Source organism: Schistocerca piceifrons, unplaced genomic scaffold, assembly GCF_021461385.2.
Source record: "Schistocerca piceifrons isolate TAMUIC-IGC-003096 unplaced genomic scaffold, iqSchPice1.1 HiC_scaffold_726, whole genome shotgun sequence".
Taxonomy (NCBI): Eukaryota; Metazoa; Arthropoda; class Insecta; order Orthoptera; family Acrididae; genus Schistocerca; species Schistocerca piceifrons.
This window is the reverse complement of record NW_025728977.1, coordinates 55,401-70,692: the sequence shown is the minus strand read 5'-3', so window position 1 is coordinate 70,692 and position 15,292 is coordinate 55,401. Positions and strand designations below refer to the sequence as shown.

Sequence of the window (15,292 nt, the reverse complement as noted above, 5' to 3'; positions counted from 1 at the left end):
AAGTTAAAAACTTTCCTTTAGCATACCCTGCAACACAGAACGAAGCCCAGAAGAGCTGGATGTTCAAGCACAGCAGTAGCACGAGGATCTGGACCACCAAAACAAAATAGTAAGACAACAATCCATCATGAAGAAGCATTTGAGGTAACAGCTGGCATTCTACAATGGTGTTCGAGACATACCCATGCTATATAAAACATACAGCTTTCACCACAGCCATTTGCAAATTTTACACTGTAGTACTTCGAGGGAACATAGCTCATGGTGCGCAAATGCGCAGACTATATTCATCTGGTATTTGGGAATGAGGGCACCTAGTGACTGTCAATAGACTTAACAAACAACTTCAAATGTTCATGAAACTTTTTCTCACTGACACTTCCCCACAAAATGATGAAAAGAAAAACGTTTATCGCTTACTGCATTTGTCCTGTCCATGCCATCAAACTTCAGTATGGGGCATAATGCTTTAATTCACTACTTCTTTACTATTAACTATGTTCACAACATATTTTGCACACAGTATCCACATATACCTCTGAACATACCTGCAATACTATATCATTGTATGACACATAGTTTAGGAGATATGATATAAACACTGACAGCACGAAAAACTAGCCTTGCTAACATAACACGCATAGTTTTACTCTGTATTAGGGGGCACTGTGGGTCTGAAGTTGACAACCTGTCATCTCGCAGAAACCTCTTCAGGGAACTAGGGATGCTTACACTTACATGTCAGTAAATATACATACTCATAATGGGGCCCGCCTGGGTAGACACACATGTTAAAGTGGGGAGGTATGCTGGCCACAGATTGAATCCACTCACCACATCGACGATAAATGGTTGGAGTGCCGGCCACCCTGTATGTGGTTTTTAGGCAGTTTCCCACATCCCACTAGGTGAATAATGGGTTGGTTCCATGTTCTGCCTTAGATACACACTACTCGAACATTGGAACACTTTCTAACACTTCTTGCATTCAGTATATGGCATTTGTAGTGAGTAACAAGAGAGAATTTAAGATAACTCAGCAATTCACAACAACAATATCAGAAGTACAAATAATTTCCATATAGACTACACATCCCTCTTCAGTGTTCAGAATGGAGTTTTATGCTCTGGTTCAACAGTCTGTAACAGGCTGCTAGTGGTCATCAGGTGGGAAATTAAAAAAAATCCCCAAATATTTAAAAATAAAAATTATGCACTCCTTCCACAAATTATCAGAATACTTGGACTTGGGAATGTAAACTGCACATATCACTAATACTTTTAACAGACACATCCTGGCTTTGCTAATATGGAGAAAAGTGTTAGGAGGGAGAAGCAGTGCTTTTTTTTTCCTTCTTCTGAGGTAGCCGAATTTCTCTTTACATACATACATACATAAAGTAGTCAAGACGTAATTAACCGTTTGAACAGATTAGTGCCAGACATAACTTGTTGTTAGTGTACTTTGCAGAAACAGGGAGCAGTGATTGCTCCTGTGTAAGTTGACTAGTTTCACATCCCTGAAGGCTCTCCTTCATGTGGGATTTACGGAACAAATTATGTGAAAGAATAAATGAATGATAAACGAAACACGACATTTATGTTACTTACTTTTATACTTCCTTTAGTCCCAATTATATATGCTTCATTTGGAAGAAGTACACGGGCATTTGTGCTCAGAACAGCTGTTTTACCACCTTCATACTTTAAAACACATGCCATGCTCTCATCACATCCAAACTCATTTAAATGTCCCAAAGCAACAATGTGTGTCGGATTCACAGGACCAAATACGAGCACAGCTAGCTGCAGGCAGTAAACTCCTAGATCAAGTATAGTTCCACCACCAAGCTCCTTCAACCTGAAGAGTAATATTAATTGATTAACATCATTAATTTCACAATACACTTTCAAAATATGACAAACAACAAATACAGAAAGTGTATCTCAGTCAATAACTTTGTGTGGCAGTTTTAATACAAACTAGTCAATTTATGAACCATTATTGAAGGAATGGAAAAGTCTTTCATCCTTAGTGTTATAACTCACAAGAACAGAAAATGATAATTTCCAAGCTTGGCAACTTAATAAAATGAAAAATGTTTATGCCCCCCCCCCCCCCCCCAGGCTAAAATGATCAGCCAGTCCCAGTTGCATGTTGTCTGTCTAACAGCTTCCAGGGGGAACAAAAAATTAATTTTCACTACTTCATGTCACATTCTACGCATTAAGAGGTGTAAACCAAGTATTAATGCCAGAAACTGTTTATATGTCTTGAGGCAGCATAACTCACGGCACCCAAAATTACCCAGATCATATTCATCTAGTAACTGAGAACGAGAGTACTTAACTTACTCGTAATACCCCCAAGCATCACTAAAAAAATTATTTATCACCATTGAGGCTCATGGGTTGATATTCACCTTTCAGCGCCTCACCAGATATTGGCTTCAGCTACAAATACTAACTGTTGAAAAGTAATAAAAGGATTCTACTGTCATCGATTGACTGTCCTCCACCAGAGCACACCCACACCCTTTACAAGTGGTGACAGAAATGCTGGTGGAGACTGCAACAGTAGTTCAAAGTCCACAGCTACAAAGGGCGACAATAGCAGCAGCAAAGAAAAAATACAGGAAGTGCCAATTTCAAGATTTTGTATGGGCCTGTATTACTATTTCCTTCTCTTTTCTTTGAACTTTACAACATTTGTGGGATCAGGCTACATCTACATCTACATCCATACTCTGCAAGCCACCTGACAGTGTGTGGTAGAAGGTACCTTGAGTACCTCTATCGGTTCTCCCTTCTATTCCAGTCTTCTATTGTTCGTGGAAAGAAAGATTGTTGGTATGCCTCTGTGTGGGCTCTAATCTCTCTGATTGTATCCTCATGGTCTCTTCGCGAGATATATGTAGGAGGGAGCAATATACTGCTTGACTCCTCGGTGAAGGTATGTTCTCGAAACTTCAACAAAAGCCCGTACTGAGCTACTGAGCATCTCTCTTGCAGAGTCTTCCACTGGAGTTTATGTATCATCTCCATAATGCTTTCACGATTACTAAATGATCCTGTAACGAAGTGCGCTGCTCTCCATTGGATCTTCTCTATCTCTTCTATCAACCCTATCTGGTACGGATCCCACACCGGTGAGCAGTATTCAAGCAGTGGGCAAACAAGTGTACTGTAACCTACTTCCTTTGTTTTCGGATTGCATTTCCTTAGGATTCTTCCAATGAATCTCAGTCTGGCATCTGCTTTACTGATGATTAATTTTATATGGTCATTCCATTTTAAATCACTCCTAATGCCTACTCCCACATAATTTATGGAATTAACTGCTTCCAGTTGCTGGCCCGCTATATTGTAGCTAAATGATAAAGGATCTTTCTTTCTATGTATGCGCAGCACATTACACTTGTCTACATTGAGATTCAATTGCCATTCCCTGCACCATGCGTCAATTTGTTGCAGATCCTCCTGCATTTCAGTACAATTTTCCATTGTTACAACCTCACGATATACTACAGCATCATCCGCAAAAAGCCTCAGTGAACTTCCAATGTTATCCACAAGGTCATTTATATATATTGTGAATAGCAACGGTCCTATGACACTCCCCTGCGGCACACCTGCAATCACTCTTACTTCAGAAGACTTCTTTCCATTGAGAATGACATGCTGCGTTCTGTTATCTAGGAACTCTTCAATCCAATCACACAATTGGTCTGATAGTCCACATGCTCTTAGTTTGTTTATTAAATGACTGGGGGGAACTGTATCAAACACCTTGGGGAAGTCAAGAAACACGGCATGTACCTGGGAACCCATGTCTATGGCTCTCTGAGTCTCGTGGACGAATAGTGCAAGCTGGGTTTCACCCCATGCTGATTCCTACAGCGTAGATTTCTAGTCTCCAGAAAAGTCATTATACTCAAACGTAATACGTGTTCCAAAATTCTACAACTGATTGACGTTAGAGATATAGGTCTATAGTTCTGAACATCTGTTCAACGTCCCTTCTTGAAAATGGGGATGAGCTGTGCCCTTTTCCAATCTTTTGGAACGCTACGCTCTTCTAGGGACCTACGGTACACCGCTGCAAGAAGGGCAAGTTCCTTCGTGTACTTTGTGTAAAATCGAACTGGTATCCCATCAGGTCCAGCGGCCTTTCCTCTTTTGAGCAATTTTAATTGGTTTTCTATCCCTCTATCATTATTTTGATATCTACCATTTTGTCATTTGTGCAACAATCTCGAGAAGGAACTACAGTGCAGTCTTCCTCTGTGAAACAGCTTTGAAAAAAGACATTTAGTATTTTGGCCTTTAGTCTGTCATCCTCTGTTTCAGTACCATTTTGGTCACAGAGTGTCTGGACATTTTGTTTTGATCCACCTACCACTTTGACATAAAACCAAAATTTCTTAGGATTTTCTGCCAAGTCAGTACATAGAACTTTACTTTTGAATTCACTGAATGCCTCTCACATAGCCCTCCTCACACTACATTTCTCTTCATGTAATTTTTGTTTGTCTGTAAGGCTTTGGCTATGTTTATGTTTGCTGTGAACTTCCCTTTGCTTCCGTAGCAGTTTTCTAACTCGATTGTTGTACCACGGTGGTTCTTTTCCATCTCTTATGATCTTGCTTGGCACATACTCATCTAATGCATATTGTACGATGGTTTTGAACTTTGTCCACTGATCCTCAACACTATTTGTACTTGAGACAAAACTTTTGTGTTGAGCTGTCAAGTACTCTGAAATCTGCTTTTGGCACTTTTGCTAAACAGAAAAATCTTCCTACCTTTTTTAATATTTCTATTTAAAACTGAAATCATCGATGCAGTAACCGCTTTATGATCACCGATTCCCTGTTCCGCATTAACTGTTTCAAATAGTTCGCGTCTGTTTGTCACCAGAAGGTCTAATATGTTATTACCACGAGTCAGTTCTTTAACTGCTGCTCAAATACAAGCAGATAATTTAGTATTATATAGGCAGGCTGAGGGTCTGCAGGGTCAGAGAAAGGAACAGGGGAAGAGATTTTTACTTTTATAAATAATTTCCTGATGATTGCAAAATTCGTGGGGGGCGAGGGGGATGGAATGATGAAAAGTTAGTAAGTATGGTGTTCCGAGGAATGTCTTAAAGGATGGGAAAGACGTACTGCGGTTTAATCGATGTATTACAGAACAGCTACATACACAAAAAGACCTTCATCACAGATTCAAGAGAAGTCAAAACCTATCTGACAAATAAAAGCTGAATGACACAAAAATGAGCATAAAGAGAGCAATGAGAGAAGCACTCAATCAATTTGAAAGAAAAATTTTAATACCCGATACGAGTAAAACCCCTAAGAGGTTTTGGTCTTATGTAAAATCAGCAAGTAGTCTGAAACCTCCCATTCATTCAATGAGCATACCAGCCATTCATTCAATGAGCATACCAGCACTACAATGGAAAATGACAGAAATACTGAATTCGGTCTTCCAAAATTGTTTCACTGTGGAAGACTGTAACACTATCCCTCATTTCAATCATCATACAAATGTTGAAATGGTATATATTGGTATATGGTATGGTATATTGTATATTGGTATATGGTATATATATAAAACCTCTCAGGGTTTTTACTCGTATTGGGTATTAAACTTTTTCTCTCAAATTCATTGAGTACTTCTCTCATTGCTCTCTTTATAACTGATTGTGGAACACAAAAGCAACTACAATCACTTAGTGATGGAAAGGCATCAGGGCCAGATGAGAAACACTTAAGATTATTCGTAAGAACTTGCCCCCCTTCCAGCAGCAGTTTATCGCAGATCATTGACGCAATGAAGGGTACCCAGCGACTGTTTTCAAGAAGGGTCATAAGCCAGATGCACATAATTATAGGCCTGTATCATTCATGTCAGTCTATTACAAAATTATGGAACATGTTTTGTTCTCAATAATTATGACTTTTTGGAAAACAAAAATCTACTCTATAAAAATCACCACAGATTCTGCAAACAGAGATCTTGCAAAACTCAACTCGCACTGTCCATCTGTTAGATTCATAGCACAACAGTGTTCAGATTGATGCCATGTTTCTCGACTTTGGGAAGGTATTTGACGCAGTCACATATTGCTGTTTAGTGAAAAAAATATGAGCTTACCAAATATCAGATCAGATGAGCTTTATAGCATTGTTGATGCTACATGGCAAGACAATACTCCCCCCAGCGACAAGGCATGCTTGACTTAGAAAATTTCAGAATCCAGCAATAAGTAAGCGCAGTATCAGCCACAATCTGGTTGGTCGCACTTTCAAATACGTTCACTAGCAGTTACACAGTGGCCAATGAGATGCGAGTATCCCCTCTCCAGAGCTCCAGTGATGGGTGTAATTACATCTGAACATTCACGCACTGATCCCATTTTGTGCGTTTGCCATTTGGATAACTTTTACAGACTTTCATAGCAGCTAGGCCTCATCATCTTCTGAGCAGACATTGTATTGAAGAGTGACAGATTTATAAAATTTTTGTATCTGTAAATATTTCTACATTAAAATCTACTGTTAATAACCTGCACTGCAACTTCAGCAATAAAATTATGTATTACTTTTACTATTTGATATTAGATGTAGAATAAATGAATATCTTTATAGCTAACTCTAAATTAATAGCTTTCTTCATAAGCTAATTGGAAAGGACACTAAATAGCCACGTAAAAGATTGCGGATCACTAGAGGGATTAAAGTATCTTGTGAAAGGAAAATGAAAATGTATCTCTTGACAAGAACAAGTAGGGATCCTGCAGTAGTTGCACAATGCAAAAACTACTCAAAATTAATAAGAAAGATTATTAAAAAAATCAAGGAAAGTGCACATAATGTCAGAAATCAGTACTTCTGACAACAGACTGAAGGCTATATGGAATGAAGTGAAACAAGACACAGGACAACCACCCACAGAACACAACATCACTATTGAACTTAATGGAAGGACTATAAATTATGAGTCACAGGTAGTAAATGCATTTAACACTTTGCCGTTCACACGACTCGTACAAATTTATTCGCTTGGCACCAGCAGCATTAATTCGGATTACTTGGCTTGTCGCCGGCCGCTTGTCACCTTTCTGTTGTTGACAAGCTTCAAACACATTGACTTTTGCGAGCTTTAATTTTTCTAGAAATTCTCTATTTTGCCGTATTGTTCCACAAACTCGAATTTTCTTTTCAAGTACCTTCTCTGCAAGTTCTACACTGTTATAATACTTATCCATGTAGAAGTGATACCACTTTCCACAAGAAGGTGTCTATAGTTCCATCACTGTTTTTGCTAAAGGTAGTCCAGCACCAGAATATATCTCGAATGAGGAAATGTATCATGTACTCGAATCACACAGCATCTGAATGAGTATGCCATATTTCGTAACTCTTGACGGATTGTTAACTTTAAAATTTAACTGTCCATGCCACGGTATCATTCCTTCATCAGTTGAGATGTTTTGACTTAGATTAAATGTTTCTTTAAACTTTTTGGAAAAATAATCAGTTACAAATTGCACTTTGAAAAGTTGGTCAGCATTATTCGGTTTAATGTTGTTGTCGAAAAAATGTAAAAGTGATAATATTTATCTGAATCAGTTGCGGGACATCGTTTTGCGAAATATCGGTGTGTCTAACAACAGATTCGTTGACCAGCAATCATCGATCCTCATTTCTTTTACAGTTTCCACAAGGATAGCAAGCCCAAACCATTTTCTAAGTTCGGATCCCATAATGTCGACAAATTTGGCATTTTTTAAATCCAGTTTCCCGTAATGTCGACAAATTTGGCATTTTCTAAATCCAGTTTCCTCCTATTGCAATTTTGACTGTTACACTTGTTGGTTTCATTGCTAATATATTCAAATAGATCGTTCCCAATATATAATTCTACGATATCCATGATGCTCTGTGTATCTTTGGGAAATATGTGTGGATCCTGAGATCTTTCAAATTTATTATTGGTCCTTAGTAAATCATAGTCTGCCTTCTTCATCTGATTCATCTGAATCAATTGGCAAGCGTAGCATTCGCCGAATTCTTCTTGGACATATTTCACTATCTTTCGACGATTCTGCTTCACTTTCATTTTTTTTACATCCAATGTCTTCGTCCCAATCGGCCAAGTCATCCAGAACGTCAGACAAGATGAAGACTTCTGCACATTCATTGTAAATAATCTTATCGTCTCTTTTGTCTGCGATGATGAAAGTGCACAAGTACTTATAAAAACAAAAACCTTGTTAACGTGTGTAACTTACTGTTACCTGAACAAAACACCAACAGAATGAAAAAGATACTAAAGTGCTGTCACCGGCCACTGTGTGATACTATGCTCACGACACCACTGTGGTGTCACCGGCTGTTGACCGCTATTTTGTGCATGACACCACTGTGGTGTCATCAGTTGGGAAAGTGTTCATAATCATTTCTTAAATACAATAGAAATCATATGGACAAACAGTTCAAAAGCAAAATCACAGCAGTATGATGAAAATGTAACTTTCATAAAATTCAGTCATATGAATGTACGAGGGTCACTCCAAAAGAAATGCACACTTTTTTTTTTTAATCCATCTTTTATTCTACATGTTTGAAAGTTTTACAGTGTGTAGATACATCCTTTAGGAACAATATTTTCATTTCTCCACATAATCTCCATCCCTCTCAACTCCCTTACGCCATCTTGGAACCAGCACCTGTATACCCGCATGGTAAAATTCTGGACCAACCTGTTCGAGCCAATGTTTGGAAGCATGCACAAGGGAGTCATCATCTTCAAACCTTGTTCCACGAAGAGTGTCTTTCAGTTTCCCAAAGGGATGATAGTCACATGGACCAGGTCAGGACTGTAAGGCGGGTGTTTCAGTGTTGTCCATCTGAGTTTTGTGATCGCTTTCATGGTTTTTTGACTGACATGTGGCCATGCATTGCCATGCAACAGCAGAACATCCTGCTTTTGCCGATGTGATTGAACACGACTCATTCGAGCTTGAAGTTTTTTCAGTGTCGTCACATATGCATTAGAATTTATGGTGGTTCCACTTGGCATGATGTCCACAAGTAAGAGTCCTTCGGAATCGAAAAACACCGTAGCCATAACTTTTCCAGAAGAAGTCGTGGTTTTGAATTTTTTTTCTTGGGTGAATTTGCATGATGCCACTCCATTGATTGCCTCTTCGTCTCTGGTGAAAAATGATGGAGCCATGTTTCATCACCTGTCACAATTCTTCCAAGAAATTCATCTCCACTATTCTTGTACTATTCCAAAAGTTTGCTGCATACCGGTTTTCTTGTTTCTTTGTGAGCCACTGTCAACATCCTGGGAACCCACTTGGCACAAACCTTTTTTAACGCCAACACTTTCAGTATTCTGCAAACACTTCCTTCTCCTATCCCAACGTAGCGTGACAATTCGTTCGCTGTGATGCATCTGTCAGCAGTCACCAATTCGTTAACTCTCTGCACATTGTCTGGAGTGTGTGGAGTACGAGGCCTGCTGCTGCGAGGACAATCCTCAATGTTGCCGTGTCCGCTTTAATCACGTAACCTGCTTGCCCGCCGACTAACTGTACTGCGATCGACAGCAGCATCTCCATACACCTTTTTCAACCTCTTGTGGATGTTTCCCAATCTCTCGTTTACACAGCACAGTAATTCTATGACAGCACGTTGCTTCTGACGAACGTCAAGTGTAGCAGCCATCTTGAAAACATGCTGTGACGGTGCCACTCATAGGAACAGATTGAACTAAGTTTGAAAACAAGTGGAAAGGATGTATCTACACACTTTCACGCATGCAGAATAAAAAACTGTATTTTTACAAAAACAGTGTGCATTTCTTTTGGAGAGACCCTCGTATCACAAAAATCTCCTTCTTAAATTAAGAAAATTATACATTCTCTCACGAATAAAAGCTCATGTGGTTTTGATGGGGTTTCCAATAGAATACTAAAAATTTGCTCCTATGTAATAAGCAAAGTCTTGCCTGAAACAAGTAACACATCACTAACACAAAGCATTTTTGCAGAGACTGAAATATGCCATTATTAAACCCGTCTTTGAGCAAGGTGATAGGAGAGAGAGATATCAATAACTACCACCCTGTATCACTGCTGACATCTTTCTCAAAAATTTTTGAGAAGGTGATGTATTCTATAATAGTATCTCACCTTAGTAACAATAGTATCCTTAGCAAATGGCAGTTGTGGTTTCAAAAGGTTTGCTGTACTGAGAACGCCATGTAAATGTTCACTCGCCACATTTTACAAGTATTAAATAATAAAATAGTGCCAGTTGCTATCTCCTGTGAGCTCTCTGAGGCAATCATGGCATTCTACTAAATTAACTGATGTTTTACGGAATAGATGGTACAACCAAGCAATGGATAATGTCGTATCAAACGAAAAGAATGCAGAAAGTTGTACTTAGTAATTCAAGCAATATAGTTCAGGGACATAATTCTGACTGGGGAGAATTCACGTATGGGATTCCCCAAGGTTCAATCTTAGGTCCACTACTGTTCCTCATATATGTAAAAGATCAGTAAGTTGACATATTTTGTGTATTTTCATTCAGTGTCATATGGAATAATGTTCTGGGGTAACTCATCTTCAAGAAAGTAAGTCTTCATTGTACAAAAAGGTGTTGTAAGAATAATACACGGTGCTCACCCAAGATCATCTTATACACATCTGTTTAAGGTGTTGGGCATTCTGACTACAGCTTCACAGCATATTTATTTCTTCATGAAGTTTGTTGTAAATAATCAACTACAGTTGAAAAGGAACAATGATATATACAATTACAGTATAAGGAGAGTGAATGACATTCATAAGGTTGTCTTCAGCACAGAAAGGGGTGTACAATGCAGCACAAAAAATTTTGATTACTTCCCCAGTGATATACAATGTCTGACAGACAGCAAACTAAAATTTGATAACAAACTGAGAAAGTATCTCCTTGACAACTCCTTCTATGCCATAGACGAATTTCTATTACTGTAACGTGTAAAAGGTGGTGGGTAGGAATAACTAGCTCACATCAGCATATCTTTTTTTCTTTTTGGGAAAAAAAGTAGAAATGTTCAGAATGAAACCATATGTACAAATTCATCTGCAGTGTCAATGTACAATGAGTCAGTCCACATCATTATGATCTGTTGTGTGAAATGATCCATGGAACATGTAACTAACTAACTAACTGTGAATTCTCGGTTCATGAACGGCATCTGTTCCTCGCTCCTGTATCCTCTTAAGAACCACACACTGTGGAAGGAAGTCATAACAGTAAGGTGTACAATATCGCTATGTCATAACATCAAATATTGCAGCACTCCTTACACCATCTGCTCTGTACGAAGACTCAATCAGAAGAATATCTGCTTTGGGTGACGCTTACCACAGACGAGAGAGAAGCAACTGCCCTCCGGAATTCTTCAGTAATCACACACGTGATTCACCGGTTTATTCTGCAGAGATACTGGAGAGGATGCCATGATCGCTACCTGCATCAGCTTTTACTTCAATGAAGTGCTTCAGTAGTGAAGGATGGACTGGGCTGGCATGGGCACTGATGAAGTTGCAGTAGGAGTGCACTTAAAAGACTTAATGTAAAACACACTCAGAAATACAATTTTGCATAAATTCTGAAATATTGACAGACTGATTGGCCATCTTGCACAGTACCAGAAATGAGTTCAGATGACGTAGGGCTTTATAGACACTGTTGTGACTATCAATATTGGAACTGCCATACGATCACAGATGCAAATGCTGTGCGAAACATAGTGGAAACCTTGGACAATGTCATTGTACACCTATTGATTTGCAGAGTGGGTACCATTAGTTGTAGGTAATGCTGGAGGACAGATCTAACTACTATTTCCTAGTACCATCCCATGCCACTCAGGTTGAAGAACACTCTGGCAAGATTCCGATGTCTAGTGGATGGGGTATTACATGGCCAAAAACCAAAACATTGCATGGTGTAACTAACAATATTGTCGTATTGTCTAAAGACATTCAGAAACATCTTGTATGGTTATGGGACATCTTCAATCAGTTGCGACCAGCACGACCAACACTTATTTCAGAAGGTTGTCATTTTGCATTGAAATAAATTCGCTATTTGGACCTTGTTATCAGCCAGGACGGTGTGCAAACATATCCCTGGTTTACACAAGATGTGCAGGAATTCCCCACTACTACATGGGAAAAAGAACTACTTTTTCAGATTGACTTATCATTATAGGAAGTTTGTGTCTAAGTTCTGCAGTTGTAGCAAGGTACCTTGCACATCTGTTAAAAAGGTCAGTAAAGTTTCAGTAGATTCCAGATTGTGAGTGTGCCTTCGAGAATTAGAAAGACCTGTTGCCTTGCTTATCGAGATTATCAAAAATTGTTTATACTAATCTCATGATGCCAGCAGCCATGCCTTAGGATGCATGTTCAGTCTGGAAATATAATATTATCAAATAAGGGGGAAAGGTTAGGGAAACAGAAAATTTAAAGAAAATTTTCCCACTAGATGGCACAGCACAAATCATAAAATAAATGGGTTCAGTTGCAAGTGAGTGATGAATTGCAATACATTGACTATGGTGCATGTGGCACATTAAACTAACCATACTGTACAAAGTGCATAATGGGCACTCAACATTCAACAGCTGTCGCACTATTAGTTAGGTAAGCTCATCCATTAAGGCAAGGTCATATCACAATGGACGGGAAAAATTGGCTTTTAATCATCCTGAGGTCACAAACTTCATAAAAAGCACAAATGAGATCAGCACAAGACATGTTCAATATGCTGCCCACTGTTTCCTGCCACAATTTGAAATCGAGAAACAGAATTTTCAATAACAGATCAGTGTGTCTCAGTGGTCACATTAAGAAAGTGTTGCCCAATGTATGTCCTCAATTCATCTACGTTTACAATTGGAGCACTGGACGCAACAGCTTTTCAACAACCTCACATCAGCAGTTACAGAGATTAAGGTCAGGGGATCTGGACAGCCACGCTGTATGGAAATGATGGCTAATAAGTCTACCATTTCCAAAAAGTCTCTACAACAACTGGTTCGTTGGCTGTGCAATGTGTGGAGGATTGCCATCTCACATAAAAAAAGATCCTATCCACCTATCCACACTGTTGAAGGTTTGGAATGATGGTGTGCAAAAGACTCTCAAAGTGCTTGCCAGTGATGGTACAGGTAACAGGACCCATAAGTCCTGTCTCCTCAAAAAATACGTCCTCTATAATACATGATGCTATCTATCTGAATCACACAGTTGCCTTTTCAGAATGAAATGGTACCAGTTGATTTTCGAGTGGATTTTTCAGTGCTCAAGTTCTGCAATTCTATGTACTAACTTATCCTTGGAGATGCATGTGGACTTCTCCTGTCCACAGAATGTTCCATGACCATTCATTGCCCACATCCATGCAAGCATGAAAAATGTTTGTCCTGCTGGCGGGGTCAGCATGAAGCAACTCCTGGACGCGGTAATTTTATATGAATAGCAATACAGGATAGAATTTTATGCACCATGCTCATAGGCATGTCGAACATTCAGGCAATTCCCCTTCTCTACATCTTTTTTCATATCCTTGAGTGTCTGTAACTCCTAAAAAGCCACTGGCGCACAGTCATTGTTCTTGTAAAACAGCGTTACTAGCAGTGAATGATCCTACATTGAGACAGTATTTCGGACTGAGGAACATGTCTTTTAGTTTGATTGTTCCACCACTTACAGTGCCATCTATTGGTAAAATTTTTGTTAAATGTTGTTTTGTTTCCATAATGTTTTCTCAAAATGTTCAATGTGTGTGAATTACTAATGGACCAAACTGCTGAGGTCATCAGTCCTTACACTTACACACTACTTATGCTAAGAACAACACACACACCCATGCCCGAGCAAGGATTTGAACCTCCGGTGGGAGGGGCCACGCACTCCGTGACATGGCACCTCTGACTGCGCGGCCACCCCACACAGCAATGTTTTCCCCTTCTTCGATAACATTCCTTTCAAGTTTGACACCATTGTAAGCAATGGTTCTTTTTTTGTTTTGAAACTGAAACCGATCCAACCCAACTGAAACCCAACTCGCCTTATTTGTTCATGAGACCCAGAAAATATTAGATACAGGCTCCCAGGTAGATGCTATTTTTCTTGACTTCCGGAAGGCGTTCGATACAGTTCCGCACTGTCGCCTGATAAACAAAGTAAGAGCCTACGGAATATCAGACCAGCTGTGTGGCTGGATTGAAGAGTTTTTAGCAAACAGAACACAGCATGTTGTTATCAATGGAGAGACGTCTACAGACGTTAAAGTAACCTCTGGCGTGCCACAGGGGAGTGTTATGGGACCATTGCTTTTCACAATATATATAAATGACTTAGTAGATAGTGTCGGAAGTTCCATGCGGCTTTTCGCGGATGATGCTGTAGTATACAGAGAAGTTGCTGCATTAGAAAATTGTAGCGAAATACAGGAAGATCTGCAGCGGATAGGCACTTGGTGCAGGGAGTGGCAACTGACCCTTAACATAGACAAATGTAATGTATTGCGAATACATAGAAAGAAGGATCCTTTATTGTATGATTATATGATAGCGGAACAAACACTGGTAGCAGTTACTTCTGTAAAATATCTGGGAGTATGCGTACGGAACGATTTGAAGTGGAATGATCATATAAAACTAATTGTTGGTAAGGCGGGTACCAGGTTGAGATTCATTGGGAGAGTGCTTAGAAAATGTAGTCCATCAACAAAGGAGATGGCTTACAAAACACTCGTTCGACCTATACTTGAGTATTGCTCATCAGTGTGGGATCCGTACCAGGTCGGGTTGACGGAGGAGATAGAGAAGATCCAAAGAAGAGCGGCGCGTTTCGTCACTGGGTTATTTGGTAACCGTGATAGCGTTACGGAGATGTTTAATAAACTCAAGTGGCAGACTCTGCAAGAGAGGCGCTCTGCATCGCGGTGTAGCTTGCTCGCCAGGTTTCGAGAGGGTGCGTTTCTGGATGAGGTATCGAATATATTGCTTCCCCCTACTTATACTTCCCGAGGAGATCACGAATGTAAAATTAGAGAGATTAGAGCGCGCACGGAGGCTTTCAGACAGTCGTTCTTCCCGCGAACCATACGCGACTGGAACAGGAAAGGGAGGTAATGACAGTGGCACGTAAAGTGCCCTCCGCCACACACCGTTGGGTGGCTTGCGGAGTATCAATGTAGAT

The 15,292-nt window shown here is 39.6% G+C and overlaps 1 protein-coding gene across 1 annotated transcript in view; it reads right to left on the bottom strand.

Annotated features, from left to right (window-relative positions):
- Positions 1–15,292, bottom strand: part of LOC124770032 (trans-1,2-dihydrobenzene-1,2-diol dehydrogenase-like) — a gene marked incomplete at its 5' end in the record, with an annotated part of 105,538 nt that overhangs the window by 37,536 nt on the left and 52,710 nt on the right. The window contains 1 exon segment of the mRNA XM_047249170.1: positions 1,612–1,861. Coding sequence (XP_047105126.1) covers positions 1,612–1,861 — 250 coding nt within the window.